Source organism: Marmota marmota, unplaced genomic scaffold (genome assembly GCF_001458135.2).
Source record: "Marmota marmota marmota unplaced genomic scaffold, marMar, whole genome shotgun sequence".
Classification (NCBI taxonomy): domain Eukaryota; kingdom Metazoa; phylum Chordata; class Mammalia; order Rodentia; family Sciuridae; genus Marmota; species Marmota marmota.
The window spans coordinates 15009901-15021934 of NW_026000101.1; the positions used below are offsets into that span (position 1 = coordinate 15009901).

Sequence of the window (12034 nt, forward strand, 5' to 3'; positions counted from 1 at the left end):
TTCAATTTTTTTTTTTTTTTTTTTTTTGAGAGAGAGAGAGAGAGAGAATTTTTTTAATATTTATTTTTCTTAGTTTTCGGCGAACACAACATCTTTCTTTGTATGTGGTGCTGAGGATCGAACCCGGGCCGCACGCATGCCAGGCGAGCGCGCTACCACTTGAGCCACATCCCCAGCCCGGAAAAATCAGATTTCGATGACTGGAAGCAAAGAGCTTGCTTGTATTTTATGAAAGCAGATGTGTTACAGGGGTAGGACTTTGCCTTGGTGCCACTCAGTAAGCAAGCCTATATGTTTAGACTTCAGATCCTTGCACTCTCTGGTCTACCTGCCTCTTATCCAAGGCAGCCTCCCACAGTCATTGCAGTCTGTGGTGTGGTAGTAGGCATGTGAGCCCTGGAGTCAGGCTTCATTTCAAAATGCTGGCCCCACCAGTTACTAGGTATACCTTGAACAATGGAGAATGTTGATTTTTGTTTTGGGGGGGAGGTTTATTTTGTTTCATTTTGTTTTGTAAAACTGAGAAAATAATATAGAGTTGTTTTGAAAATTAAATTATGTAAAAATATAGTACAGCCTACAGGCCTTCTGTGACCTCATTTTCCACATCTCTCCACCTCCCAGCATTCGTACCTCATGTGTCCAACAGCACATATTTATCATAGAAGATATTGCACTGCGTTGTAATTGTTTACATTGGCAGGTTCTTCTTTTAGTTTGTGAATTTCTTGTCTTTGAATCTCTAATACTTGCCAGCGGGCCAAGTTCAAAGGTACTAAATAACTTGTATTTAGTACCTTAGTATGAATAGAATGCATGCATGCACATTTTGCTGTATTAACTACCATGGGAAGACTTTGAGTTTATTTCAGTAAAATAATAGAGATATACCATTGTTTAGTACAGCCAATAGTTAGGAAGTAGTTCAGTGGTGCTTGAACTATTTTGGTCTGAGGATCCTTTACACTATTTTTATCTATTTGTTTGTTTGTTTGTATTTAGTACTAGAAATTGAACTGAGCTACATCCCCAGCCCTTTTAATTTTTTATTTTGAGATGGTATCTCACAAAGTTGCTGAGGCTGGCCTTCCTCAGCCTCCCAAGTCATGTGCACCACTGTGCCTGGCTCCCCTCTTTTTTTTTTTAATGTTTTTTTAGATGTTGGTGGACTTTAATTTGATTCATTTATTTATTTACATAAGAGAATCGAACCCAGTGCCTTACACATGCTAGGCAAGTGCTTTACCACTAAGCCACAACCGCAGTACCTGGTTCCACTCTTAAAAATTATTATTGTGAATCCCAAAGAGCCTCCCCCTTTCCCACATACTGGGAATAGAACCCATGGGTGCTCTACTACTGAGCTATACCTCCATCCCTAGTTATTTTTTAATTTGAGACAGGGTCACACTAAGTTGCTGAGGCTGACCTTGAACTTGGTCTTCCTATCTCCCAACTAGCTAGGATTATAGGCATGTGCCATAGCACTTGGCAAGGGGTCTTCTGAAAATACTTTAAAGAATTGCTGATATATAGTATAGTGCACTGAATTATCACACTGAATTCCATTCATATATACTAAATTAACATGATAATGAAAAAAAAATTATGTGACGAACTACTTGCCTAGTCTAAAAGGGAAAACGTATGGTTCATAAATTGGAGGAGGGATTAAAGAGAAATTCCATGTGTTTGTCTCTCCATGAAAAGGTTTTCCCTTGGACTAGAGGCATAATTGAGTGGTAGAGCACTTGCCTGGTATGCACAAGGCTCTGGGTTCCATCCCCAGCACCACAAAAAAAATTTACCCATTATCATTTTTTATTTGTAGGTTAAAAAAAATCCTTCATGAAGAAGAGAGACCTTAAGCAACATGATGGATTCAGAAGCTCATGAAAAGAGACCACCAATCCTTACATCTTCAAAACAAGACATCTCACCTCACATTACAAATGTTGGTGAGATGAAGCATTACTTGTGTGGCTGCTGCGCAGCTTTCAACAATGTAGCCATCACATTTCCCATTCAGAAGATCCTTTTTCGGCAGCAGCTCTATGGAATCAAAACCCGGGATGCAGTGCTTCAGTTGAGGAGGGATGGATTTAGAAACTTGTATCGTGGAATCCTTCCGCCATTAATGCAGAAAACCACCACCCTGGCACTTATGTTTGGTCTGTACGAGGATTTGTCTTCCCTTCTCCAAAAGCACGTCAGTGCCCCAGAGTTTGCAACCCGTGGCGTGGCGGCAGTACTTGCAGGGACAACAGAAGCCATTTTCACTCCATTGGAAAGAGTTCAGACATTGCTTCAAGACCACAAGCATCATGACAAGTTCACAAACACTTATCAGGCTTTCAGGGCACTGAAGTGCCATGGAATTGGAGAGTATTATCGAGGTTTGGTGCCCATTCTATTCCGTAATGGATCCAGCAATGTCCTTTTCTTTGGTCTTCGAGGTCCCATTAAGGAGCACCTGCCTACTGCAACGACTCACAGTGCTCATTTGGTCAATGACTTCATCTGTGGAGGTCTACTGGGTGCCATGTTGGGATTCTTGTTTTTCCCAGTTAATGTTGTAAAAACTCGCATACAGTCTCAGATTGGTGGAGAATTTCAGTCTTTCCCCAAGGTTTTCAAAACAATCTGGCTAGAACGGGACAGAAAATTGACAAATCTTTTCAGAGGTGCCCATTTGAATTACCATCGATCTCTCATCTCTTGGGGGATAATCAATGCTACTTATGAGTTCTTGTTAAAGGTTATATGAGAAAAGTCGTTGGTGAAGTGCCATGTATTAACTAAATAGACCTAAGAATGTAGTTTGGTCTTATTCCTAATTGGCTCAAATATAAGTTGGTGTCACTAAGTCCAGGCTGAATGAATTATGGGCAAAGTTAATTTCCTTAGGCCTCAACAACAAAAATAAACAATAAAAAGTTTCAGTAGGAAAATTTAAGGGTTTTTTGTTGTTTTTGTCATTACTCAAGAGCTTTAGGCTTGTTGTCTGGTAAATAGCTTCTGTCTGGTGACCTTTCACAGGGTAACCAAACAGTGAAGATATGATTATTTTTTTCCAGAACAGCCTGAAGACTTCGTTATTGAAACATGAATGCCTGTGACCAGCCAGAGAGAATGCTCTAGGGCCCTGGGACTTCTCAGGCTTACTTTGTTACTCCATTTCTTGCTTCTTGGCTTTCAGGAGCACTTGCAAAGGGTAGTCTTCATTGAACTCCAGCATTTATGTGGTAGACAAAGGAACAGAACAGAGAAGAACAGCTAATTAGGTGTAGGTGTTTCATGATGAATTGTTGGTGTTAGTTTTGAAACTAAGCACCTGTTGGGATCGTGATTGTCCAAGCTGCCTGTTTTAAATGTGGTAGAATCAAGTAGCTAATGAAAGTTTTGCTTTCTAGCTTTGAAAGTTTTCTCTTTAATTCTGACTATGATCTTAAGCCCTTCCATAATATCCTTGTGTTAATTTTACTGATTTCTTTGCTAAAAGATGGAGGACTATAAATATTTCATGCTATTAAGAGGTCATAAATGCATATGGATCACACTCTTTTATCTTGGTTTCTTTAATATTATTGGTGCCAACTTAGCAGAGGGCTTTGACGGTTTTCCCCCCTTGAGTAGTAATATATCATATTCAAGCATCCTGGTCTTTTGAAACTACTTTTAAAAGATAAACACTTCCATATTAACTGATCCCCATTTTTTTTTTTCCTGCTTTCTAAATGTTACAGGGCTCAATGGGGAAGCTCAGGATAGATTTTGCTCCATGGTATTAGCAGTCTTTATTTTACTTTTGGAAATAGGGACATCTTAGGATTTGGGCATTTGGGGAACTTAGTTCTACCAGTGTGACATTAAAACAAAATAATTTAAGAGCATATGATCTAAATAAAGACATTAGAAGGCTTATTTTGAATTTTAGAGCTTGGTATTGGCTCAGCAACACACTCGTACCTTATTTAACAGGTAAGTTATTTGTTAAAAGAACCAGGAAATATTAGAACTTTTTTTCGAGGTAGATGAAACAAAATGACTCTAGGATCAACTGAAAAACCAATGAAACATAAGGAACATTCTAGAGAAGTAGCTTATGAATCTTTAAAAAAATCCATCTGTAAATATTATATAGCTTTTGCCTCCCAATATATGACATGAAGAAGTGGGTGGGTTTGGGGGAGGGGGTTTGCTTTGGTTTTTTTCAGTGCTGGGAATGAAACCCAGGACCTTTTGCCTGCTACACAAGTACTCTGCCACTGAGCTATGCTTCTCACCCCCCCTCCCCCGCTCCCAACCTACTTTGAAAGGTTTTTTGATACAAATTTTTCATTTTTCTGGGTAATATGTGCACATACCAACCAAAATAAATCAGGGCCTCATCTAGTAGCTTACTCAAAAGTTTTTGTGGACTTATAGTCCAAACAGTCATTTACCTCTAAACACAGTGTGGCTGGTTAAATCAGGTGACCATCCTTTCAACTGTGAAGGGTTAGGGAGCACATTAAATATTTGCAAGGCAGTAATGGAATTAAATAGCTTTACAGCAGCTCTGCTTCATATTTTTTGTGGTAGATACAGCAGTTCAGAGACCAAGGTACAGATGTGAGGATTTCAGAAAGCAAGAACTTGACACCAAATAAATTTTAAATAGCTTCCCTTGGCCTACTGAGTCAGGATTTAAAGGGAGTTTCAGAAGTGAATGGAGACGGCACTCCTGACCCCCAGTCACGTTTGAGCAGAGGTGCTCCGCACATGGAACAGCCCCTGGCCTTGAAGACACCTCCTCGGGGCCTCCATTCTGTGGGCCTTTTTGTCTTTACACTCCACACAGGGGAGAGATTTAAGTTGTAAAGCACTTTTGTGAAATAAAAGTGATACGAGAATTGAAAGTGCTTTGTTTTTTTGTGTGTCTCAAATGTGACATTTAAAAACAACATTGTTAATGGTTTTAACTCATTTTTAAAGTTGTCATTTTTACAGCTCTTGAAGACCAAACTGCAAACACATTACCAGAGATGGTTTTGTGTTTTCCTAGACTTTTTTTTTAATTTGTCAATTCAGAACTTGTAGCCAACAGCTTTATCTGAACTTTAAGTCAAAATGTGTACTTAAGAAATTCTAACTACTCTTTTTACCTTCAGTGTGAACTGTTGTGCTAATCATTTTTAAAAGGCAAACATGAGTGAATAACTATCTGAAGAGCTTTAAGTGGCCTTTCTGTTACATACATGGCACAGGCAGCTCATGAGTATAAGACACTTGAGGTTTTGTGTCCTATGCTCCCTGTTTGATGCCTCCAGAAATGTTATGAATTCTGCATTTAACACACTTCAAGTGGTACAAGCCCTCAGGACTGCACCACAGAGCAAACACAGCCTTTGTATGGTGGCAAATCTTGTGTCTTGTTCTTTTGTAGTAGGGGACAAAGTTGATGTTTTTGTCTAAATAATCAAATGTTCATCTTGACTCATGGTTGATTATATAATCACCTGCTATACATTGTGACCTGTGCAATAAAACTTGTGTATATAAACTTACGTTTGGATGCCTGAAATTCCCAAGCTCAACAACAGTGATAATACTCATATAAGGCTGTGCAAACCTCTAAGGGAATACTGAGCCGCAGACAGGGTGTATGTGGGATCTAGAGGGCTTGCTTCCAGGAAGCCAATCATGTCCAACCAACAGCAGGGCAATACAGGTGAAGTACTGTGGTGTGGGAGTCCGAAAATGAAGGCAAGGCGGGAGATGGTACTCAAACAAAGGGTAAGCACTCAGACTCGGTTTCCTTTATATTAAAATCTTTGTTTTTTCATGTGCAAATAAATGATATTGAAGACTTGAATGGCATTCTCTCTAAATTTGAGGATTTTTAGCTTTTAATGCTTTTTGCTTAATATTTGCTTGCCTAAATAGCTCCCAAATTGTGTGGGGGTCTGTTCCCTCTTATAAAGTTTTGTTATTAAAAGCAGTTAAACACACAAACTCTTTGCTGTTTTGAGTTATGTGACTATGAGTTAAATTCAAATCTGTTAACATACTTTTAAAAAAAGTATAAAAAGTTAACATACTTTTTGTGGTAATTGGAATAAAGTTTGTTTTTTAAGCCCATCCTATTTGGTGATTTGTGATTAATTTCTTACCATTAACACTTTCTTTTTTGTGGTAGTTTATTGATCTATTGGTAAAACATTTAGCACACTGCCTTGTCTTTTAGCAGTTCACCTGAGGAATGCTGGTAAAATGAACATTTATCCTATCTTGTTTGGTCAGGAGGAAGTCCACACAAGTTAATTTTCTACATAGCTTTGCTACTAAGAATTTTGTCTTTTTTGTTGTTTTTTGTAGTGCTAGGGATCAGACCCAGGGCCTTGCACATGCTAGGCAAGCATTGTCCCACTGACTTAATAATCCCCAACATGCTTTTTTTCAGACATGGCCTCCCTAAATAAGCCTCAATTTTGGAATCCTCCCCCCTCAGCCTCCTGAGTAGCTGGGATTCCCAGCTTGCCCCACTGCACCAGTCTCCAGTGATTTAATTGCTTTAGGGCAAATCCCTTGTTAGCTCTACTCTTCAACATCACCAGAAGTAAAACCAGTTTAGGTGTAATTAAGCAGTTACTTGTGGGCAAAGCAGTTACTTGTTCCTTACAAAGAGTACACTTTTGGGGGGGAAAAATGCTTTTAGCTACATTGAGATGCTTCCTATTTGTTTCAGATAGTACTAACTGCTCTTTCAAGGGTGGTCATATCTAATAATAGTATTATGGTAAGTAGCTTTCTCCTTTCTCTTGGTGGAAGAATTCTCAGAATTTTCTTTAGCACTGTTAGACTTTTCTGGGCAATGAGTGACTAAAACTTCTAGGTTTTCTTGAATTAATCACTCCTTGCGTCTCCATTAAATAATTGTGATTGATAGAGTATTTTAAATTTTTATTTATTTATTTTGGTACTGGGGATTGAACCCAGGGGCACTTTATCACTGAGCTGCATCCTCGACCCTTTTTAATTTTTTCACACAGGGTCTGAAGTTGCTGAGGCAAGTCTTGTGATCCTTCTGCCTCAGCCTCCTGAGCCACCACACCCAGCTTAAGAGTTTTGAGAAAGACAGCGTAAGGAAAACTGGGAAAAAAAACATTGGAACCCAGTATCTTCCATTTGTAATTTGTGTGTAAAATATGAAAGTAATGAGTAAAAAAGAAATTAGCCAGGTGCAGTAGTGCACACCTGTAATCCCAGCAACTCGGGAGGCTGAGGCAGAATGATCAAAAGCTCAAGGGGAGGGAGGTGAAAGGAGAGGGCATGGGGTTAGGAAAGACGGTGGAATGAGATGGACATCATTACCCTAAGTACATGTATGAAGACACGAATAGTGTGACTGCATACAACCAAAGATGAAAAATTGTGCTCTATATGTGTAATATGAATTGTAATGTGTTCTGCCGTCATACATAACAAATTAGAGTAAAAGAAAAAATTTCAAGGTCAGCCTGGGCAATTTAGTGAAACCCTGTCTCAAAATAAAGGCTGGGGATGTAGCTCAGTGGTAAAGTATCCCTGGTTTCATTGATCCTAGACTTGGAGATAAAAGAGGTTTTATATGTCTTGAGAAAACTAAGGTGAAGAGAAGTCCAAGTAGATCAAAACTTGTGTTACTATTTGGAGCTCCTAAAGCTTCTATTATTTGTGGAACAAAAAGCACATTGCGTTTTGAGAACAATACCAAATACATTCAAATTTATATCAACTCAAACTAGAGGAAAACAGAATCTTTAATCATTTCAGTTTGTACCTTTTAGTCTCTTGTTTAGCAAATTTCCCTTGTATCTGTTCTATAAAGTTGCCTTTTTAGTACAAATCATTTTGAATTATAAGATTCTACAGACAGAGCCTTGGTTGTTTAAGACAGATTCTGAAGTCAAAAGATAAACCTCCCTTGAATGGACACTACTCCCTGACTGGATTAAGTCCCTTTCTGGGGCATGTGGTGAGTGTGCATGCCTGGCTCCATCTCTGTGAGGCCTCTGCTATGTAGCCATAGTCAAGAGGTTCTTATAATAATAAATACCTATTCCATGACTGAATTATTTTCTGATTCCAGATGTTGTCTTTATCATATTATTCTGTTTCATAGGTGCTTTTTCCCCCCTTAGGAATTTCTTTTAAGAGAAATACATAATGTATGATTCTGTTTATATGATACTATAAGAGGCAAATCTAAAGTGGAAAAAAAAAAAATGGACGGTGAGGACCGATTGAGAAGGGACAGGAGGGTAGTACTCTAATATCTTGAGATGGAATTCACCGGTCTAAACTTTGCCAAGGTACAATTGATATTTGTGTACTTCTATGTACTGAGGATTTTTAGAAGGATGGGTACAGATGTCAGTATTTTATCCAAAATACATAAAAAATTAATATGGATTGATGGATGGCTAGAGTAGTAGATGAATGATACAACAAGCTTAGTCAAGGTTAATGAAGAACCTTGGTAAATGGAGGCTCCCCGTAAAATTCAATATTGCTGTATGTTTGAATATTTTCATAATGTTAGAAAATCATTAGGGGGTTTATTACAGAATACAGTATCAGGTGTTCAGTTCTTGTAGTATGCTAGTCACACTGCCATGAAATTATAGGGTACTACAGAAATAGACTTGCTAAAAGGGAACACAGGCTGATCACCTAGGGACTTACTTATCTTCCCCAGAAATGATAATGCTATAGCAGTCTCCCCTTAGGCCCAGACTGTCCCCAAGATTTTGACAGGGCTGTTGGGTAAAACACAGACTAATCTTTTAATTCATTCTCTCTTAAAACTGCCCTAGGGGGCTGGGGATGTGGCTCAAATGGTAGCGCGCTCGCCTGGCATGCGTGCGGCCCGGGTTCGATCCTCAGCACCACATACAAACAAAGATGTTGTGTCCGCCTAAAACTAAAATAAATAAATAAATAAATATTTTAAAAAAATAAAAAAAAAAATAAAAAAAAAAATAAAAAAAACTGCCCTAGGGGTGGAGAGTTACCTAACACCTGACTAGACACTGAAACTTTCAACAAATACCAGGAAATTCTTCTGTGAATTAAATACATTTGTTACCCATGCAAGTAAAACCCAGGTAACACCCTCTTAAGAATAAATGCAGGGCTGGGGATGTGGCTCAAGCGGTAGCGTGCTCGCCGGCATGCGTGCGGCCCGGTTCGATCCTCAGCACCACATACAAAGATGTTGTGTCTGCCGAAAACGAAAAAAAAATAAATATTAAAATTCTCTCTCTCTCTTTAAAAAAAAAAATAATAAATGCAATGTATTCATGCTAGGTTTGATAATTTGTATGTAACTTCTAAAAAGCAATCCTTTCACAATGAGATTTGGATCCTTCATTTTACCCCAACAAAAAATAATCTTGAGAAGGGCCTTTACTATGTAATGCCAATACAGCAGACTCTCATATCCATAACTTAAATGACTTTCATGAAACAACTATTTTTAAAAATTGGGTTTTTTTTGTTTGTTTGCAGTGCTGGGGATAGAACCCAGGGCCAGGGCCTCAATGGTTTGAATTGTGTATGCCCTGGTTAAAGTGTCAGTTGTTCCTTTTCTGAATTTGTGGTTGTTAGCCACTGGGGCCGCTATCTACAGCTCCTTTCAGGGAGTGTGTGTTGCTGTTTCCTCTGTTTGACTTGGAAGCCACAGAGCACCAGGTCTGTTCCACAGTAACTTCAATCACATGTTCAACTGGGGATAGCTTAGCCCCAGCTGAAGAAGTGCCAACCTGTCAAGGTACTGGAATGAGGTAGCCAATGGGACACAAACGATCCACACTACCAACCTTAGGAAGCTGTTTTCTAATTGACTTCCAAGGACACATTTCATTCATGAGAAATCTAAGCCATAACTGCATTTTTTAAATATCCATGGTTTTCAGAATTCTAAATTTTAGAATTTAGTAAAGCTACAATACATTTCTCTTACAGCATCAGCCTAGAACAGGTTAGACAAAATTCAGGGCTCCCCCTTAATCCTATGACTGACGTCAGACACAATGGATATGGACCTAGCCATAACCTCCTGTGGTAGAGCAAATCCCCCAGGTGCTGCTCATGCATGCTAGAATTGAGCATCACTTCTCACACCCTCTGCTGGAAGGGAGGCACCTGGAGGACAACTCAGTGGACAAGTCTGGTGGATGTCAGGAAAGGAAAGCTCAGACTTTCCCCCAAAGGGGTGGGGTGGGGTAGGGTGGGAGAGGGAAGAGCATGAATCTTCCTCAAAGAATGAGAATCGTACTCCATGACCAGGATCAAGCCAGAGCAAATTAATGCAATCCCACAGCAGGTGCTTCTCATTCCTGGTGCAAGAACAAGGAGAAGCAGTTTGGGGCCTGTGTTAGCTTCCCATTACTGAAACAAAGTCCTGAGATAAACTGATTTAACAAGAGAAAAAGTGGCTGGGATGGTGCCTTATCCTGAAATCCCAGCTACTCCCGAGGCTGAGGTGAAAGGATTCTAAATTTGAGGCCACCCTTGGCAGCTTAGCAGCACCCTGTCTTTAAAAATGAAAAGGCATGGGAGAAAAAAGCCTGATTTAAAAAAGAAAAAGAAAAGAGCTGCGAATGTAGCTCAGTGGTAGAGCAGCCAGGGCTCAATCCCCAACACCACCAAAAGAGGAAGTCAGAGAGGAGAGTTCATGTGGGCTCACCGTTTGGGAGGGTCCAGTCCACAGTGGTGAGGCAGCACCTTACAGTGGGAGCACATGACTGAGGGAAGCACTTACCTCATGGCAGCCAGAAAACAGGATTAGGAGCCAATTTATCCTCTTCAGGAGCACACCCCCAATGACATAACTTCCCTCAACTAGTTCCCATCTCTTAAAGTTATCACCATCTCCCAGAAGATTTCCTGAATGATACAGTGAGCTTTAAAACATGGGTCTTTGGGTACATTTCCGATTGAAACTAAGGCAGGACCCCAATACTGGCCACTATTTTTTTTCCGTTTCCTTTTTTGGTACTAAGGATTGAACCTAGGGATACTTAACCAGTGAGCTACATAGACTCCAGTCCCTTTTATTTTTTGACCCAGGATCTCACTTAAACTGTTTAGGGCCTAAGTTGCTAAGGCTGGCCTTGAATTTATCATCCTCCCACCTTAGCCTCCCGAGTTGCTGGCATTAGAGGCATGTGCCTGGCCTGGCCTGGCCACTGTCTTAAGTGCTACTATGGGGGAAAGGGAGTCAAAGTAAGAACCCAATTCTGAGCTGGGCTCAGTGTTGCACACCTACCATTCCAGTGGCTCAGGAGGCTGAGGCAAGAGGACCGCCAGTTTAAAGCCAACCTCAGCAAGGTTGTGAGGCCCTGAGTTGCTTCAACTCAGTGAGATGCTATCTCTAAATTAAACATAAAAAAGGGTTGGGATGTGGCTCAGTGGGTAAGTGCCCCTCAGGGTTCTATCCTCAGTACCAAAGGCAAAAAAAAAAAAAAAATAAGAACCTGATTCTGAGACCTAAGATATCCTAGAATATAAATGCAAACATGCAGTCTGTCCACGCTACTCACCAGGAAATGCTGGAAAACAGAGTTGATGCATTGTTTTCTTTTCCTTTCTTTTTCTTTTTTTTTTTTAAGAACTTAACCTTTATTTTGTTCATTTTTTTTAATGTGGTGCTGAGGATCAAACCCAGTGCCCACCTGTGCTAGGCAAGTGCTCTACCACAAGCTATGGCCCCAGCATAAGATGATGCATACTTTTCTAACCCTTCTCAAGATAATCATTGATTACTGGTGGTTTCCCTTAATACATATGTATTTATTTCACCAAGGGCCAGGAAACTGCACAATTATCCCAGTATATAGAACGACTATTTGAGTATGGGTTTCTTAGTCGATGCCACTCAGATCAAGAGAGAAACTTAAGTTATATTTTATGTAGGTATAATATGTCAAAATACACTCTACTGTCATATATATCTAAAAAGAACAGGTTTTTAAAAATTGTAAGAGGGAGGGAGGGAGGGAGGGAG

General features: G+C 39.7%; 1 protein-coding gene across 4 annotated transcripts in view; it reads left to right on the forward strand.

Moving 5' to 3' along the window:
* The window catches only part of Slc25a51 (solute carrier family 25 member 51), a 20385-nt gene extending 14262 nt beyond the window's left edge, over positions 1-6123 (forward strand). For all 4 annotated transcript variants that reach the window (XM_015492296.2, XM_015492297.2, XM_048783341.1 and 1 more), the window contains one exon: positions 1832-6123. In XM_015492296.2, the coding sequence (XP_015347782.1) occupies positions 1874-2767 (894 nt within the window). In that variant the 5' untranslated portion in view covers positions 1832-1873 and the 3' untranslated portion in view covers positions 2768-6123. The remainder of the gene's footprint in view (positions 1-1831) is intronic.
* The last annotated feature ends 5911 nt before the right edge of the window (positions 6124-12034 follow it).